At 39.0% G+C, this 20571-nt stretch overlaps 2 protein-coding genes across 3 annotated transcripts in view; both read left to right on the plus strand.

The window, feature by feature from the left end:
- LOC131694290 (negative elongation factor E) overlaps positions 1–20571 on the plus strand; it is a 315399-nt gene that overhangs the window by 83025 nt on the left and 211803 nt on the right. The window lies entirely within an intron of this gene.
- On the plus strand, positions 15917–20047 carry LOC131687879 (uncharacterized protein K02A2.6-like). Its single transcript, XM_058971970.1, has one exon. The coding sequence runs from the start codon at positions 15917–15919 to the stop codon at positions 20045–20047; it is 4131 nt and encodes a 1376-aa protein (XP_058827953.1).

A 20571-nucleotide genomic window follows, 5' to 3' on the forward strand; every position in this document is an offset into this window, starting at 1 on the left:
TTGAAACACTGGTTAATATACAATTTTTTCGAAAAGACATTCAACACGTCCCAAAAGGATCGCTGAAGTAATTGAATCTCCATTTGATTGTATCGAATGGAGATTCAATTACCGGCGTATCATCACAACGCCAACTTACCCCGGGGCCGGGGTAAGTTGGCGGGTTTTCCGCGTCACATATTTTAGTCTCTAAAAATGGAGACAATACATCAAACACTTTAAAAAAAATTAGAGATGTTGCCAACAGTCTGCTCTTTCATGTCGCGTGTTCCATTTTGCAAGATCTACCTACACTGCCCATAATCGCAAGTCAGTCCCATGTTGCAAAACAAGCAGCGGAGAAAATGCCGATTGAAATTTTTGATTGGTTTTTCTTTTCTATGAGTGTTTTTTATATTGTAAGTAATATTTCTCAAATCAATGTGATAAAATAACGTCTACCTACTGTAAATGATATAAAACCATGAAAAATATTGACTATATATTGTAGAAAATAGCACGAGACTCTTATGCGGTTACTTTTTGTGATAGTTAAAAAATAATCGCACGTTAGTCCCATGTCTGAGCATTGTATTAGGAACTCACACAAGTTTATTTAGTAATGACATTACTGGAACTGTACGAAAATTCCGTCATTACAAGCCTGACACGACCATTAAAAGTGACATTACTGCTCAGTAATGACATTACTAACACCTCGTGTAAGGGCCCCTTTTGACAGCAGTTCGGTTTGAGTTAACTGCGCAATTAAAATTTATTTGAATCAGTTCGCAAAAGTTATGTTGTTATCGCTTTGAAGTAGACAAGTTGAACAGTTCCAGAATGTCTGCCTTGGAATATTTGAAAGCGTACGGTAGTGACGAGAGCTCGGAAGATGAATTTTTTGGATTCGAAGCGGTGCAAAACGAAAATGAATATTTTTCTCAAGGTAAAAATTTCTTCAGAGAAGCTTTCGGAGAATGTTTGCCGCATGGAAATATACAAGGAAATTTAGAAAATGACAGTCGTGGTTTTATGGAGTACGATTCGGATGGCAGTTTTTTGGAAAATGAAGCGAATTTGAAAAAAAAGAAAGACAAACAGAGTAAATAATAAGGAGAGGACAAAAAAAGAAATAAGCAAAAATCTTGTTGTTAGAAAACGAAAATTGGCGCATAAAGTAAAACGGATCGATTGCGGATGCCGTAGAGAATGTGGTAATAAAATTTCAAAAGATGATCAAATGATTATTAATTCACAATTCTGGGAATTGGACGATACAGATCGGGCAAGCTATATACGGGAAAGAGTTGAGAGAATCTCTGTGAAAAAGCGTCGTTCAACGAAAAGTCGTTTAGAACTAAAGAAACGTAACAGCTACAGCTGTACTTTAAATGTAGGAAACAATGAGGTAATAACCGTGTGTCGAAAGTTTTTTCTCAACACGATTGGCTATGGATTGCGGGTAAAGTATTCTTGAATACAGTATTAAGTCTTGTTTAACCTTTTCAAATATTTCTCTAGAAACATGTTGTACCGTTGCACAGATGCAGACGTGGAGTTCAAGAGATCTACCTCAAGACGTGGAAAGCATAAACGCGGAACTGCCAAACGTGAAGCTGTGCAAGCTCACATTTTGTCGCATAATCCTACTATATCCCACTACCGGCGAGAACATGCGCCCAACCGTTTGTATCTGCCATCCGATCTTTGCGAGAAACGAATGCACCAAGAGTTTTCAGAAACGTGTAACATGAAGGTCAGCTATGCTTTCTACTGTCGAGTTATGAAAGACATGAACATATCACTAGTTAAACTAGGACATGAGCAATGTGAATGTTGTGTAGCTGCTATCCAACATCGCAAGCAATCCGGTCATCAGGAGCAGTTGACAGAACAAAATTTTTCATGTGCACACATATATACGTGCGGCCGGCGAATCACGATCAGCATATCGGGAGGATGGTGAAATCGTTTCACCGAAAACAGTAGTACTAGCTGTGGATTTACAGAAGGTTTTAAACATGCTGAGCTGTTATATCATAGTTTAATATTCATGCATTACAGGTCATTCAGATACCTCGATTGGAAGGACTTAAATCCGTGGTTTTTTCACAACGACTACTTGCTTTCAACGAGACATTTGCTCCGGTAGGAAAGTATTCACAGAAGTATCCCGTCATTGCGTGTGTTTGGGATGAAGCAATTAGCGGTCGGTCGATATACTTAGTTGCTTTCATCAAGTCCTATTAAGATTCAAAGATCAGGACAAGGTTACACTGTGGTTGGACAATTGCTCCGCTCAAAATAAGAATTGGAACTTTTTCATTCATCTCACTCTATTGATTAATTCATCTTTAGTCCAGTTGAAAGAAGTTGTTCTTAAATATTTTGAGTCGGGTCATACATTCATGGCTGCTGACAGCTTTCACGCAGCAGTTGAAAAAGGAATGCACCACGGCGGGCTTGTTATTACCACACCCGATTTCATCTCTGTCGTCGGTAAAGCAAAAAAAAAAAATGTTGAGGTGATCAGTTTGTATCCAAACGACTTTTTTCAAAGCTCAATTACAGCTTCGCAGTACACACTGAATTTATGCAGGCCTCGTCCATACATAGAAGCCATAAAAAAGGTCGTCTTGAAAAAAGGAAGCTACGAGTTTGAATACAGCAGCAGCCTTGGTACAACAGCTCCAATAAATCGTTGCGATCTTTTTTCGAAGAAGCAGCAAAAGCTGGTGATTGATAATTTTGATTTGGATAAAACTTTAAAAAGACGAAAATCACCTTGTGGAATCGATAAGGATCGTAAAACGACATTGCTGAATACATTACGTCCGCTATTAGACGACACAAAAGCAGATTTTTGGACTAACCTTCCAGAATCGAAATAAGATGTAATAATCGAATTACTGTCTCCCACTACTTCTTAAATAAACAAAAATGTGTTGGAATATCTTATTTCCTTTGTTCGTTTTGTTTTCACATATATTTTTTTTGTAAAAAAAATATTTCAGCAATATTTTGTTGTGCATGTAAAATGGGACTGTTTTCCCGTTATTTTCAACATGGGACAAACTTGCTTGTGATTTTTTTTAATGTTTTTTCAGAACAATTCTCTTCTCTTGTATGTTTTTTCTGAAACTAGATGTAAAAATGTATGACTTCCAAAGAATATCTCAAAAATGAACGAAAGTCACATGGGACTGACTTGCGATTATGGGCAGTACATCAAAGCAGTAAAAATTGAAAACTGAGAACCCCGCCTATTAGCCCCGGTTTCCACTATAGCTTACATTTTGCTATAATATCGCCAATTAATAAAGAAAAACATACTTGTTATAGGGATGATAGCCAGGCGTTTTGCGAACATTTAGAAGAAATTAAGCTAATCGGACAAGTAGTTCGACCGGAATCATGGCGCCCAAAAAAAAAAAACTATCTTAATTTACCCAGTCAATTCTCCAACAGATCCCAGGTAATTAACAAGCATTAGTGTATGCAGTAAAGTAGCATAAAATTTACATTTCAGTTGCTTCTTGCAGTATATTAGCATTCGATATGCATCACCGTTGTTCATCAGCATTTAAAAACTTCAAAAACTGCTCGTCTTCTGAATGCACAACCGTAGTAAAAAGTATTTTCATGGGTAGCAGTAATCCCGCATATTTTGAGACCATTTCTGTACATTAATTGCAATGGTATGTGTACCTTGAGAAACTATCCAGCTTTTTACGTGCCATAATGGCGGTCTTAACTGTCCAGTTCGTAATACGTTTAATTGCCCTTTTTGGACAATAATCGTCTACGCCAACTTCACAGCAACGCCCAGTTGAAGATGTCGGGTGTTCATTGAATAAACATCCAACGCATTGGACTAACGTAGGATGACTTAATCTCACTGGACGGTTAACGTAAACGATTATTGTCAGAAAGGGCCATTAAACGTATTACGAAGTGAACAATTTTGATTGCTATTATGGAACGTAAAAAGCGGGATTCCTTGAAGATTCGTCTTATCGTTTGGAAAACGATAAACCAACGTTACGGGAAATCATTCAGATATCTGACATTTAAAATACGCACACTGAAATTTCGTATTTATATACTACCGCCCTCCCTTAGGCCCAGAAGCGGTTTGTTTGCCTCCCAATTCGCCGTGTAAAAGTTTTGTTTTCCTCCCAATTTAAACGTCAAAGCAGCACAATACCAACCCAGCTTGATAAGTCTATATTGACTATTCCACTTATGGTTAGCACCACTTCTACAATATACGGAATAGGTTAAGTAAAGTTACCTTTCAATTTCTCAAACAAATTTGAGCTAATATTATCACGGGAATGGTGAACGTATAATCCATTTTTGTGGTATTATAGCGCTGTTGGATTATATACAATAAGGTACATTAAACATTCTACTATGTACAATTTTCTAGCACGCTACAGGATTAGTAAAATTTTACTCTATAGACAAATGTCTTAAAGTTTTTTAGCAATTTAGCAGACCATGACACAAAATAAACATACCATACCACAAACCATTCCGATCATTTACACTGAGAAACAAAAATATGCATAGTTAGCATACTTTCTATTCCAGTCTCTTTTCTTCTGCTGTGATTTTTATGCATTTTCATGCATATACTTCTAGTAAGCATTCAATGAGTGGATAGACCGAATATGTCCAATGCATAAAATGTACAGCAGAAGAAACGAGAGGCAGATTGAAAAGTATGCTATCGATGCACAAATAAAATTCTGCGTGTAGTGTATTGTGCCCACCATTAACCATTTCTTGAATAGTACAGTCACAGACAAACAGACGTAACAGCTCGATGAAAATTTAAAAAAAAATCATCGGTATACTAACGACATCTGTTGAACATAATATGTGATTCTGGCAACCATGGGATTTTTTTTCACCGAAGTCCTGGCAACAATGCCTACACCGCTTGTCAACTGCAAGATAGTAGATAAAAGCTCTCTGTGATAAAAGGTAAGAGCATTATTGTAATTGTTAAATTTGAAGAGCGAAATAGAAAAATCACCAATGTCACGTACTTCAATTTCCATAGCATAATGGTTGCAATTGACAAATTCAAAGAATGCAGGTTACGAATGCTTTTTCAAAACCCAACACAATCATTTTTTTTTTATTCAAATCGTTTATTTGATAAGGCACGTTGCGTTAGCTTAAAGGTGCCAATTTTGTTTTGTTTTACATTTTAAATTGCTTAAAACTAGGGGATTACATATTGATTTTTTTAAAATGAAACTAATACGATTTTATAGCTATCTTATATATCTACACAAGGGGATAATATTATTTTCGTAAGATTTGGGGTGTCATTTAGTTTTTGTGGCAATATGGTTTGACATTTTTATCAGTGAGATTATTGGAGCAAATAATGTTTAACTAAGGGGGACAATTTTTTACGACTATCTTAAAACTAGGAATAACTAGAGGGCATGATTGAATTTTGTAAAGATTCGTAATTATAGTTATTTTTGTGGGTAGTAGAGTTGGGCATTTTCAACGAGATTATATAATATAATAGTTAAAACTAGAAGAGACAAGAAGAGCTAAATGCTTCGTGATGATATAGGGGGGGGTAGGGGTGTTACTTCTGGGTATAAGTGTCAGGGGAGGGAGGGTAGACAAAGATGGCAGGGAGAGAAAATTATTTCAGTTTCAGGCATCGTGAGATCAACGGATGGATTACAAACTCGGGTGGCCTTCGTCAGGGGAATCATGTACTGGGACGCCGGGTGGTCCTCCTCAAGATGGCAGGGGTTTTTCCAGACGATTTCGTAGTACGGCTCAGATGTGGATCGGCTACATTTCGAGTTAAGCGTATTATGTTCGTTCCGTAGGTCCCGTGTTTGTTGGCTCATTCGATACAGATGCTTTGATACAGGTGGAAGAGGGTTCTGATAATGATAAGGAAAATAAGAAGGGGCAGTTAGACTTGTATATTGATGGTTTTCACAAAGGTGTATATAAGGGACATATAGAGGACATCGCGGCTTGCCAGCACATCTCGAACCGGGACGTTGGTTGGTCTTCCTCGGGCCCGCAGGGTATCCATTACCCGAGACCTAGCGGAACTGTACTCGGTGCACGCCCAGACAATGTGCTCGATGTCGTGATAGCCGTCGCCACAAGCGCAGATACCACTATCCACGAGCCCAATACGCCGGAGATGTGCATCCAGCGTGTAATGGTTTGCCATGAGTCGGGACATCACACGAATGAAGTCACGACCCCAACAACCATTTATTGTTACGGGAAATTAGGCAACGTCAAAATTATTTTTCTTTTCGTGTGAAGAAATCTATTCTTGTCGTTAATCGGTCGTATGATTGATTTGTGTCTCTATTTACTCTTCTTTGCCGACGCCCTTTTTTGGAATCCCGGAGGCATCAGGTACTCTTTATTTTATTTTCCTGGCTGGCTGGGACTTTTACTATAAGAACAAGGCTAAAGTCGCCTATTTTTAAAGAGTTCGCTATGTTATCGAGGTCATTATTGGATCACGATCCCGGACACACAACCACTATAATTTCCTTGCCAATATCAGGATCAATTCGCATCAACGATTTCATTTTTAGTTTTCCGTAAGTGAAAACTCAGCATGTGGGCTATGGGAGAATTTAATTTTATAAAATTCTTAACTGATGGCCACGATGATTTATTTATTTATTTCAAGTCATCAATCAGATGTAGACCGGTTTCTTACAATTCATGGCACTACTTTCCCTTTCAACGAAATCTTGGCTTCGATCTCGAGTGCAAAGTATGTTCAATGTGTTAGTCTTCTACGCAACTGTATCCTGACGCAACCTGAATATGTACCTAGTTATTATCATTCATAATAATCCCACGACTTAGTGTTTTATCGACAGAAAAAATCAAATTGTGTCAGTTTTCTATATGTATTGATTTTGTAAACCTTTATTATTCTTTTCTGACTTTTAAATTAAAAAAAAAAAAACAAATTAAATTAAGCCAACAAACTAACAGTTGTCCTACTAAATGACGTATCTGCAAATATCTCATTCGCCTTATTGTTAACCCGGACAGCACCCCACACATCATGATCTGGTACTTTTGCAATCTGCTAGCAGCTTGCAATCCCAAGTTTAAACTGCAAACTATGGTAGATCTGATGAGGCAACCTATAGAGTCGTGCAAGTCGCATGGGTTTTGATTAGACACTTTATATCGCAGACTTGCGGAGAGAAAAACAGTAAAACTAGCCTAACAGTAAAACTAACCTATATTGTATACTACCATTGTACTTTTTCGTCATAGGTTAATATTGCTCTGGAGGTCTTCGTTATACGTATCTGTTTACGCAGTTCCAAAAACCTGTAGCTTAACATGATCAAAAATCCTCGTCTTTCAAGATTGCGGCGATAGCTCAATTGGATAAAGCGGACAGTCCATTTAGTGTCAACGAAGCTCTCTTCAGAAGATGGCGTGGAACAAAATGAAACTTCATCAATCGATAGAATTGAAATGTTCTCCACCTAATATTTTATGCATCGCTAGATCTAAAATATGCATGTCACCATAATCTGTATAGTTCTTGAATGGTATGTTGTCCAAATGTATATGGAAAACAGCATATTTTGGTATGGCGACTGTTCTTAACAACCCGTTGTTTGTATGGTCGAGCATGGAAAAACGACACTGGTTATGTTCGATATTATACTAGGCACTGGTTGATCAATTGTTGAACGAACCATATTGAAAATGGTTTTTAAACGTTTGATTCATTGGTTTATGCCGATATGTATGTATGCGTGTGTATGTGACCAAAAATGTCACTCATGTTTCTCAGAGATAGCTGAACCGATTATGACAAACTTAGTCTCAAATGATATACAACTCAAATACAACGTTCCCATAGGCTGCTGTTGAATTTCTAATGGATCCGACTTCCGGTTCCGGAATTACAGGGTGATGAGTACGATCACGCAGAAAATGTAGATTTTAATAAATTCTGCAATGAATGTATAAAGGTGAAAATTTTTCCAAAATGTAATTACAACTACTTCGATTTGTAGTATTAGGTCACATATAGCCATTCAAAGTCTCTTTGGCCACATTGGCCACTATCGTCGGTTCCGAAAGCCCCGGCGGAAGTATCTAAATTCAGAATAACAGTCACATCGGTTTTTCGGAGATCTAGACCGAATCAACCAAACTTAGTCAAATGAAAGGTGTTGCGTCCCCGTAAATGGCTTCATTCATCCCGATCTGACTTCCGGTTCCGGAGTTACGGGTCTTCGCCAAACATCTTAAAAATGCATGAAACTTCGAGATTTTATGGTATCTCGAAAAATTTATTTTTACATAAATCGACTTTTTGGGGACTTGCCGATTTCGCACCTTTTTGCCTTTCTCATATAAAGAAAGGCTATGCAATCACTGTAAAAATCGACTTTTTAACGGAGGCCCGGAGGGCCGAGTGTCATACACCATTCGATTCAGTTCGTCGAGATCGGCAAATGTCTCTGTGTGTGTATGTATGGGTGTGTGTGTATATGTGTGTGTGTCATTTAAACTCACACAATTTTCTCAGAGATGGCTGAACCGATTTTCGCAAGCTTAGTTTCATATGAAAGGTATAACGCTCCCATAAGCTGCTATTGAATTTTTAGTTGATCCGACTTCCGGTTCCGGAGTTACGGGTTGAAGAGTGCGGTCACCCAGCAAATTCCCATACAAACTGGCACCACCATGATGTTCAAATGATGTAAAACATATTAAAATTGATGTAACATTACTCTAGTTTGCGGGTCTGGATAACTAATGATCAATCAAAGCAGCTTTGACCACATTGGCCACCTATGACGGTTCATGACGCCCCCGGGGAACCCGCCAAGTTCCTAAGCTAATATCACACCCATTCCCCAACGAATTCTCTACCGATTTTTACAAACTTGATTTCAAATGAAAGATACAGTAATACCATTGACTGCTGCTGAATTTCATTCTGTTCTGACTCTTGCTTCCGGAGTTACAGGGGTGTTAGTAAGGATACACTGGAATTTCCCATATAAATCGGTACAATCGTAATACCTCTAAAAACTATTGAAATGGTCACCAAATTACTTCTAATCGCAGATCTAGATCACTGATTGCCAATCAAACATTCTTTGAATATATTGTCCACTATCGACGATTCCGGAAGTCCGGAATTCCGGGCATATTCCACAAATAAAGTCACATTGGTTCTTCGGTGATGACTGAACCGATTTTCTCAAACCAAGTCTCAAATGGAAGGCAAAATATGCAGCTGAGTATTGCATCAGAGCCCCTCCGCCCCCCGTCCCCGCCTTGCCCTTACATCTCCCTCCTTCATCACTACCGTCCCCTTGGACCACCCTCACGCCCGCATTTCCTTCATCCACCCCGTATACCAAAATAAGATGAAGGATTTCTGACGCATCCTCCACTCCCACTCTACTAACCCCCCATTCCCTCCACTTTTAAACCCATTCCACCAACATTTCAAAATATAATCACATGAAGATAACATTCAACTCATGCTGATTAAGCTAATTAAATACTATTCCTTTGCCTTTCTCATATAGAAAGGTTACGCAATTGCTCCAAAAACCGACTTTCTAACCGAGGCCCGGAGGGCCGAGTCTCATATAACATTCGACTCAGTTCGCCGAGATCGCAAAATATCTGTGTGTATGTATGTGTGTATGTATGTATGTATGTATGTATGTATGTATGTATGTGTGTGTATGTGTGTGTGTGTATGTGACCAAAAATGTCACTCATTTTTCTCAGAGATGGCTGAACCGATTTTGACAAACTTAGTCTCAAATGAAAGGTACAACGTTCCCATAGGCTGCTATTGAATTTCTAATGGATCCGACTTCCGGTTCCGGAACTACAGAGTGATAAGTACGAACACGCAGAAAATATCGATTTTAATAAATTCTGCAATGAATGTATAAAGGTGAAATTTTTTCCAAAATATGACCACAACTGCTTCGATTTGTAGTATTCAAAGTCCATTCAAAGTCTATTTGGCCACATTGGCCACCATCATCGGTTCCGGGAGCCCCGGCGGAAGTATCTAAATTCAGAATAACAGTCACATCGGTTTCTCGGAGATGGCTAGACCGATTTGACTAAACTTGGCCTCAAATGAAAGGTATTGCGTCCCCGTAAATGGCTATTTAATTTCATCCCGATCCGACTTCCGGTTCCGGAGTTACAGGTTGTGGCGTGCGATCACATAGCAAATTGTGATTCAAACCGATATTCCAATGAAAGCAAAAAAGGTAAAAATATCGCTAAAATGTCTCTCAAACAACTTAAATTTGCTGTTCTAGGTCACCGACGGCCAACCAAACTTTCGTTGACTACATTGACCACCATAGACGGTTCCGGAAGTGCCCGGGAAAAGCGGCCATCTTTCAAAATTTATGAACTCACATCAGTTTCCCGGAAATGGTTGGGCCGATTTTCACAAACTTAGTCCCAAATGATAGCTATAGTATCCCCATAGATGTCTATAAAATTTCGTACGGGTCGCTTATATGGTTCCGGAAATATAGACTAAACCTCATGAAATTTCAGAAATCGAATTCGTATTTTTGATGCCAAACATCTTTAAAATGCATGAAACGTCGAGATTTTATGCTACCTCGAAAATTTTTTTTTTATAAAAATCGACTTTTTGGGACTTTGCCGATTTCACACCTTTTTGCCTTTCTCAATAGAAAGGTATTACAATTGCTCTGAAAACCGACTTTTTAACGGAGGCCCGGAGGGCCGAGTGACATATACCATTCGATTCAGTTCGTCGAGTTCGGCAAATGTCTGTGTGTGTATGTATGTGTGTGTATGTATGTGTGTGTGTATGTGCGTCTGTGTGTGTGTACGCGAACACAATCTCACTCACTTTTCTCAGAGATGGATGAACCGATTTTTACAAACTTAGTCCCAAATGAAAGGTGCAACGTTCCCATAGGCTGCTATTGAATTTTTAATGGATCCGACTTCCGGTTCCGGAATTACAGGGTGATGAGTACGATCACGCAGAAAATGTCGATTTTAAGAAATTCTGCAATGAATGTATAATGGTGAAAAATTTTCCAAAATGTGACCACAACTGCTTCCATTTGTAGTACTAGGTCATTAACAGCCATTCAAAGTCTCTTTGGTCACATTGGCCACCATCATCGGTTCCGGAAGCCCCGGCGGAAGTATCTAAATTCAGAATAACAGTCACATCGGTTTCTCGGAGATGGCTAGACCGATTTGATTAAACTTGGCCTCAAATGAAAGGTATTGCGTCCCCGTAAATGGCTATTTAATTTCATCACGATCCGACTTCCGGTTCCGGAGTTACAGGCCTGGGCGTGCGATCACATAGCAAATTGTGATTCAAACCGATACTCCGATGAAAGCAAAAAAGGTAAAAATTTCGCTAAAATGTCTCTCAAACAACTTAAATTTGCTGTTCTCGGTCACCGACGGCCAACCAAACTTTCGTTGACTACATTGACCACCATAGATGGTTCCGGAAGTGCCCGGGAAAAGCGGCCACCTTTCAAAATTTACGAACTCACATCAGTTTCCCGGAAATGGTTTGGCCGATTTTCATAAACTTAGTCCCAAATGATAGCTATAATATCCCCACAGATGTCTATAAAATTTCGTACGGATCGCTTATATGGGTCCGGAAATATAGACTAAATCGTCCGGTCACATATGAAATTCCCATATAAGCCGGAACTCAATTTTTTTTTTCAAAGGGGGGACCCCATGAAATTTCAGAAATCGTATTCGTATTTTTGATGCCAAACATCTTAAAAATGCATGAAACGTCGAGATTTTATATTATCTCGAAAAAAATTTTTTTATAAAGATCGACTTTTTGGGACTTTGCCGATTTCGCACCTTTTTGCCTTTCTCATATAAAGAAAGGCTATGCAATCACTGTAAAAATCGACTTTTTAACCGAGGCCCGGAGGGCCGAGTGTCATACACCATTCGATTCAGTTCGTCGAGATCGGCAAATGTCTGTGTGTGTGTATATGTATGTGTGTGTATGTGTGTGTATGTGTGTGTGTCATTTAAACTCACACAATTTTCTCAGAGATGGCTGAACCGATTTTCGCAAACTTAGTTTCATCTGAAAGGTATAACGCTCCCATAAGCTGCTATTGAATTTTTCTGAATCTGAAAGGTATAACGCTCCCATAAGCTGCTATTGAATTTTTAGTTGATCCGACTTCCGGTTCCGGAGTTATGGGTTGAAGAGTGCGGTCACACAGCAAATTCCCATATAAACTGGTACCACCATAATGTTCAAATGATGTAAAACATATTAAAATTGATGTAACATTACTCTAGTTTGCGGGTCTGGATCACTAATGATCAATCAAAGCAGCTTTGACCACATTGGCCACCTATGACGGTTCATGACGCCCTCGGGGAACCCGCCAAGTTCCTAAACTAATATCACACCCATTCCACAACGAATTCTCTACCGATTTTTACGAACTTAATTTCAAATGAAAGATACAGTAATGCCATTGACTGCTGCTGAATTTCATTCGGTTCTGACTCTTGCTTCCGGAGTTACAGTGGTGTTAGTAAGGATACACTGGAATTTCCCATATAAATCGGTACAATCGTAATACCTCAGAGGCTAAAAACTATTGAAATGGTCACCAAATTACTTCTAATCGTAGATCTTGATCACTGATTGCCAATCAAACATTCTTTGAATATATTGTCCACTATCGACGATTCCGGAAGTCCGGAATTCCGGGCATATTCCACAATTAATGTCACATCGGTTCATCGGTGATGACTGAACCGATTTTCTCAAACCAAGTCTCAAATGAAAGGCAAAATATGCAGTTGAGTATTGCATAGCCGCCCCTTCCCCCCCCCTCCCCACCTTGCCCTTACACCTCCCTCCTTCATCACTCCCCTCTTCTTGGATCACCCTCACGCCCAGATTTCCTTCATCCACCCCGTATACCGAAATAAGATGAAGGATTTCTGACGCATCCTCCACACCCACTCTACTAAACCCCCATTCCCTACACGTTCAAACGCATTCCACCAACCTTTGCAAATTATAATCACATGAAGATAACATTGAACTCATGCTTATTAAGCTAATTGAATATTATTCTTTTGCCTTTCTTATATAGAAAGGTTATGCAATTGCTCCATAAACCGACTTTGTAACCGAGGCCCGGAGGGCCGAGTCTCATATAACATTCGACTCAGTTCGCCGAGATCGCAAAATATCTGTGTGTATGTATGTGTGTATGTATGTATGTGTGTATGTGTGTATGTATGTGTGTGTATGTGCGGATTTGTTAACAAAATGTCCACATCGGTTATTTGGAGATGGCTGAACCGATTTTTACAAACTAAGATTCAAATGAAAGGTATAATATTCCCATAGGTTGCTATTGAATTTCATTTTCAACCGACATCTTGTTCCGAATTACGAGTTGAAGAGTATGGTTACAAAACAAAATTTGTTGATTTTTCCAAATCAGTTTCTCGGAATTTTCTGAACCGATTTTGACAAACTTAATTTTAAATGAAAGGTCCATCAGCTGCTGTTGAATTTTGTGTGGATCCGAGTTCTGGTTCCTGAATTACAGGGTGATACGTACGATCACGCAGCAAATCCCGATTCTAACGAATTCTGCGATGAATGTAAAAAGGTGATTTTTTTCCAAAATGTAAACACAACTGTTGAATTTGTAGATCTAGGTCACCAACAGTCATTCAAAGTCTCTTTGGCCACACTGGCCACCATCGACGGATCCGGAAGCATCCAAAGTCAGAATAACGGTTATATTGGTTTCTCGAAAATGGCTAGATTTGCTCAACTTAGTCTCAAATGAAAGGTGTTGCGTCCCCAGAAACTGATATTAAATTCCATCTCCATCCGACTTCCAGCACCGGAGTTACGGGTTGTGGAGGTCGATCACATAGAAAACTCCGATTCAAACCGATACCGCGATGAATGCAAAAAGGTGCTCTTATATATACTTACCAAGTGTAATAAGAATGAAAGACATTTCCATAAAGTTATATTGTACGAACCAGCTATTAAATCATAGTTTGGAGAAATGAGAAAGGCACAATTGCACCTCTAGGTGGATTAAAACAGGTTTTTCAATTCAATATTACCGTGGCTGTTTTTTCTTCTTCAAAATTTTAGAACTCGAAAAATGATTTATTTTCCTGTATATAGTTGTCATGTGATGTACAATAATAAAATGTAATATATGCATTTAAAAGCTTTTAATGAATATAAACAACGCACACATTCTCGTGATTCATGATTGAGAAAGGCACAATTGCACTGCTAGGTGGATTAAAATAGGTTTTTTCAGTTCAATATTACCATGGCTGTTTTTTCTTTTTCAAAATTTTAGAACTCGAATAATGATTTATTTTCCTGTATATGTCATGTGATGTATAATAATAAAATGTAATATATGCATTTAAAAGTTTTTAATGAATATAAACAACGCACACATTCTCGTGATTCATGATTGAGAAAGGCACAATTGCACCGCTAGGTGGATTAAAATAGGTTTTTCAATTTAATATTAATGTGGCCGTTTTTTTCTTTTACAAAGTTTTAACCCATTATAACCCAGCTATGTTAAAACTTTTGGTAATTTGTAAAATACTTCGTGAGCCCTCATATTATGCCGAACTAAATATGGGAAAAATAAAATAACCACTTTGGAACGTTTTGTTGCGAAAAAAACTAACGTATGAAATTTCATACGCTGGGCTGATAGGGTATCAAAAATCATCACAGAGAAAATTCGGCTAAAATATTTATATTCAGCATAAAATCGAATAATATCTTCAACCTTGCGAGATCATTCGTTTAGCAGCTTTTATGAATGATTTTGACACTTCTCTCCTCTCTCGTGCCGTTTCGTCTCATGATTGGTTCGTTGCATTAAACTATTTTTCCCTCAAACTTTGTAATTATTTTAAGAAAAGGAACATTTTCACAGAATTTTCGAGAATTTAAGTAAAAAATATTCTGGGTGGAACCAGGTATGATTTGCTACGTATTAAGAATTTGTTAGCTTTCAATGCATTGATTCAACGTTAAAATCAGCGAGGAAGTTGTGAATCCCCTCCCGATCCTAAAGAGGAAATTATTTTGCCCTAGGAAAAAAGATATCGGTTCAGCCTAGCGTATGAAATTTCATTCCTTGAACTACCAGCAGAATTTTCGTAATTGTTTCGCCAATTTCTTCCATTTTTTCGCACTGCGCCACATCTTTCACATCTCTCATGGCCATTCGTCCACAATCCGAAACTAGAATTAATGATTTAGAAGAGAAAATAAATAATATGCATTGTTCATATTTTTGTTTGAATTTGTCCAACTTTGACATTTGAAAACGCAATGGAATTTTATAAAAAAGATTATTGAGCATGCACATTATAAACTATATGGTTCTAATTAACGCTCACAGAAGACCAGAAGTTTGAAAACGCCTTTATTGTATAATAAGTATGACCCAGAAATGTGTTGTTTTTGCGTATGAAATTTCATACGCTAGGACATAATGGGTTAAAACTCGAATAATGATTTCTTTTCTTGTATATATGATATGATTTAGAGTGTATTAATGCAGTGTGTCGGTCTACCCATACTACTAATGTCATTGATCTTATATATTTTGAAACCGCTAAATAAACCGTTATTACATTGTTATGAGTCGAAGAGAATACACGCGTTTTTCTTGCTACTGCGCGGCTCCTTTTTGCGATCTGGTTACAAGAGATTTGGCGACGAGCCGGAAGGACCTACTAAAAACACTGTACCGCTTATAGTGACGCTGGAATGTAATAGTGGAAGTTTCGATTCCTTCAGGAAAATTACAAAATGAGTCAAGAACGAAATGTTCCTGCTGCTGCAACTGCCGCGCCGAATTTTGCAATCGATCCGTTCGACAGGGAAAAAACTAAATTTGCTAGATGGATAAAACGTCTGGAAGGTGCTTTCCGAATGTTCAATGTTGCAGAGGAAAGGTGGAAGGATTACTTATTGTTTTATATGGGATCTACAACATACGATTTGCTGTGTGACCACATTACTCCTACCGAACCGGAAAATAGTACATATCAAGAGTTAGTGACAATATTGAACGCGTTTTTTGACCCCGAACCACTGGAAATGGTGGAAATTTGGAAATTTCGAGCTCGGAAGCAGAACGATGGTGAAACGATGGCACAATTTATTACGGAACTGCAGCGTGAGGCGAAATTTTGTAAATTCGGTGAGTACCTCACGAAGGAGCTCCGCAACCAGCTGGTATTTGGATTACGATCGAAACGGATTCGGTCTCGGCTTATTGAGGAAAAAAACTTGACGTACGAAAAAGCAAAAGATATAGCCATCTCAATGGAGGCATCGGGAGAGGGTGCGGAAGCCCTGGAGAAGAAGTTACACGAAGTTAATTTTACGGAGAGAAAAAGTAACCGGCGAAATTATAGCACCAAATACTGTTACCGTTGTGGTAGTGAGACCCATCTTGCGAGTGTATGTAAATACAAGGAAGCAGTTTGCAGTTTCTGTAAGAAAACAGGCCATCTCAAACGGGTGTGCCTTTCATTCACCAAGCAAAACAAAGATGTGGGGGAAGAGAAAATTGATAGATTTGTAAAAACAAAAAAGAAGTTGCATACCAACATGCTAGAAGAAGAAAGTGATGAAGCGGAACCAGAAGAAATTTCTGATGTGAGTGGATCTGATGAGATGGATTTAGAGGATGTTTGTGTTTTGGATATATGTAAATTGGATGACAAATCTAAAACCCTCTCGAAAATTATGTTGCCTTTGACTGTAAACAAGAAAGTTATAAAATTTGAGGTAGACTGTGGATCGCCTGTATCGCTAATAAGCTTGGCAGACAAAATGACATATTTCAATGACTTACCATTAACAAAAACAAACGTCGAACTTATCAGTTATTGTGAAAATAAAATTAAGGTGCACGGTTACATGAAGGCAGAGGTTCATTACAAGGGACATTCAAATATGCTACGGCTTTTTGTTGTTGACACGAAACGACATGCATTGTTAGGCCGCGAGTGGATGCGTGAGCTGCAGGTTGACTGGGACCAAATTATTCGTAATGCAAATACTGTAAGTAGCATCGCAGTTCGCACTCAAGTGTCCGATGCGGTTTCTCGTTTACTGAAACAATTTCCCGCGGTTTTCGATAACTCCGTTGGTACGATACGGAACATTCGTGCCTCATTAACATTAAAAGCAAATAGCAAACCCATATTTTTGAAAGCTCGTACGTTGCCATTCTCCATACGCGACACCGTTGAGCGCGAAATTGAAAAAATGGTCAGTAGTGGTATACTTGTTAAAGTGAAACATAGTTCATGGGCAACACCAGTTGTTCCCGTTATGAAGTCTCACGATCGTGTGCGCTTGTGCGGGGACTACAAAGTGACAGTGAACACATGTCTTGTAGTTGATGAACATCCTCTTCCTACGATCGACGAATTGTTTGCAAACATGGCTGGTGGGCAGAAGTTTTCAAAAATTGATTTGGCTCAAGCGTATCTACAAATGGAAGTGTGTGAAGAAGACCGGGAGATTTTAACGTTAAATACTCATCTAGGCTTATATCAACCAACTCGACTGATGTACGGTGTATCGTCTGCCCCAGCAATATTTCAGCGCGAAATATCGCAAATTTTGCGAGATATTCCTAGCGTGTCAGTATTTCTGGATGACATCAAAATTACGGGACCGGACGACCAATCCCATTTGCAACGACTTGGAATGGTGTTACGAAGACTTAATGAGTATGGTATGCGCGTTAATGTTGCAAAGTGTGAGTTTTTCGTCGATCAAATTGAGTACTGTGGATTCGTTATCGATAAAGAAGGAATTCGGAAGATGAAGAAAAAAATCGATGCGATTCAGGAAATGCCACGACCGCGCAATCGAGAACAAGTTCGTGCGTTTGTGGGTCTCATAAACTATTACGGTCGGTTTTTAAAGAACTTGAGCTCTAACATTTACCCAATTATCAACCTGTTGAAGGACAACGTCGTTTTCGAGTGGAATATCGAGTGTGAAAAGGCTTTCCGTTGGGTGAAAAGGGAAATACAGTCAGATCGAGTACTCGCTCATTACGACCCAAAACTTCCGCTTGTCTTGGCTACTGATGCATCTCCATATGGTGTCGGCGCAGTCTTGAGTCATGTTTACCGCGATGGAATGGAAAGGCCGATCCAGTATGCTTCACAAACATTAAATAAGTCACAGCAGAACTACACGCAGGTCGACAAGGAAGCTTACTCCATAATTTTCGGAGTGAAGAAATTTTACCAATATCTCTATGGTCGTAAGTTTACCCTACTTACAGATAATAAACCGGTTTCTCAGATTTTATCGCCAAATAAGGGACTTCCCATGCTCTCGGCATTGAGAATGCAGCACTACGCAGTGTTCCTCGGATCGTTCGATTATGAGATAAGGTATCGATGCTCCAAGGAAAATGCCAATGCGGATGGTATGTCTCGATTACCCATCGAGAACCCGACTAACAATAACTGTATCGAAGAAGTAGATGTCATCGAGCTGAATCAAATTGAAGCGTTGCCGGTTACTGTCGAAGAGCTAGCGGACTGCACGAAACACGATCCGAATGTTCGAAACTTGTTGCAGGGGATGAAGGTAGGAAGAATAGTTGACGGCCGTGATAGATTTGGGATTGATCAAAGCGAGTTTTCTGTTCAGAAGAATTGTATTCTAAAGGGTATTCGCGTTTACATACCTCCCAAATTGCGTAGACGAGTGTTGGAGGAACTACACATTGGCCATTTTGGCGTATCTCGGATGAAGTCGTTGGCGCGATCGTACTGCTGGTGGGAGTGTATAGATCGAGATATAGAAGAGATGTCAAGAAACTGTAGTAACTGTGCGACTACACGTAAAAACCCTACTAAAGTTCCTATTCACTGCTGGGAACGTCCTTCGCAACCTTTTCAAAGGCTTCACATTGATTTCGCAGGACCTTTTCTCGGACTAAATTTTCTAGTAATTGTAGATGCATACACAAAATGGCCCGAAGTTAAGATCATTCCAGATTTGACAACTGGAACCACTATTGATCGTTTGCAAGAATACTTCGCAACCTATGGCGTCCCAACAGTAATTGTGAGTGATAGAGGCGTACAGTTCACATCGGTGCAATTCCAGGTATTTTTAAAGAAAAACAACGTTGTACACAAAATGGGAGCCCCATACCACCCAGCTACAAACGGGCAGGCTGAGAGATTCGTCCAAACCTTCAAAGACAAGCTGAAGGCTTTGAAGTGTGAACGCAAGGATGTCCAGCTGGAACTGTACAAAATTCTGATGGCGTATCGACGTACCATTCATCCCACAACCGGCGAATCTCCATCTATGCTAGTATTCGGGAGGCAATTGAAGTCGCGGTTAGATTTAATTATTCCGAGTGATACAAACACAAATTCTAATCGCGAGAGGAATATTGCAGTGAGAGATTTTGGTGTTGACGATCGAGTTTCGGCTCGTGACTTTTTGAGTTCATCGAAGTGGCAATTCGGAACGGTGATGGAACGCGTGGGCAAACTTCATTACATAGTTAAATTGGATGATGGTCGCATTTGGAAACGACACGTAGATCAACTTCAACCCGGTCCAGTGAAGGAAGCATCTGATAAGGAGGCTTTGATCGATGCTAATGAAGTTTATTGCAGTAGCCGAGCTAGAAATATGCTGTTACCTCCCCCAATTCAGTTACCGCCTGAACAGGGCTACAATAACCAGGGCAGTTACCAACAAACGAGATCAACAGACGACCAAACGAAAATGCCAACACACTTCCAAACATCAACTGATCACTTTGTAGAACTTTCAAGGGAAAACAAATCCGAACAGGCAAACGAAGCAAGTTTCAGGAGCACTGACATATCTCGGCGATCCACTAGAATCAGAAAACCTCCAAATAGATTAGATTTATAAAACATTAATGGACATTTTCTCAAGGGGGGAAGAGTTGATATGATTTAGAGTGTATTAATGCAGTGTGTCGGTCTACCCATACTACTAATGTCATTGATCTTATATATTTTGAAACCGCTAAATAAACCGTTATTACATTGTTATGAGTCGAAGAGAATACACGCGTTTTTCTTGCTACTGCGCGGCTCCTTTTTGCGATCTGGTTACAACAATATAGTTGTCATGTCGTGTATAATAAAAATGTAAAATATACATTTGGAAGCTTATAATGAATATAATCAACGCAAAAATTCTCGTGTTCAAAATTAAGAAACGCACAATTGCACCGCTAGGTGGATTAAAACAGGTTTTTTCACTGATACTTTGATCGCATTTCACTATTTTTTTTCCTGCGTGTGCGATACAAACATAAATTGTGTCAAATCTTGCACAAAAGTTAGAGACACTATTGTATGCAACTTTCATTTTGCATCCCACTGGTGTCAAACACTATCAGCGATGCCAAGTTTTTTTTTCCAAAAATT

The sequence above is a fragment of the Topomyia yanbarensis genome, chromosome 3 (assembly GCF_030247195.1).
Source record: "Topomyia yanbarensis strain Yona2022 chromosome 3, ASM3024719v1, whole genome shotgun sequence".
Taxonomy (NCBI): domain Eukaryota; kingdom Metazoa; phylum Arthropoda; class Insecta; order Diptera; family Culicidae; genus Topomyia; species Topomyia yanbarensis.

What these genes read in the sequence shown, in the direction of transcription:
- LOC131687879 (XM_058971970.1), top strand. Translation starts at nt 15,917, where the DNA reads ATGAGTCAAGAACGAAATGTTCCTGCTGCTGCAACTGCCGCGCCGAAT.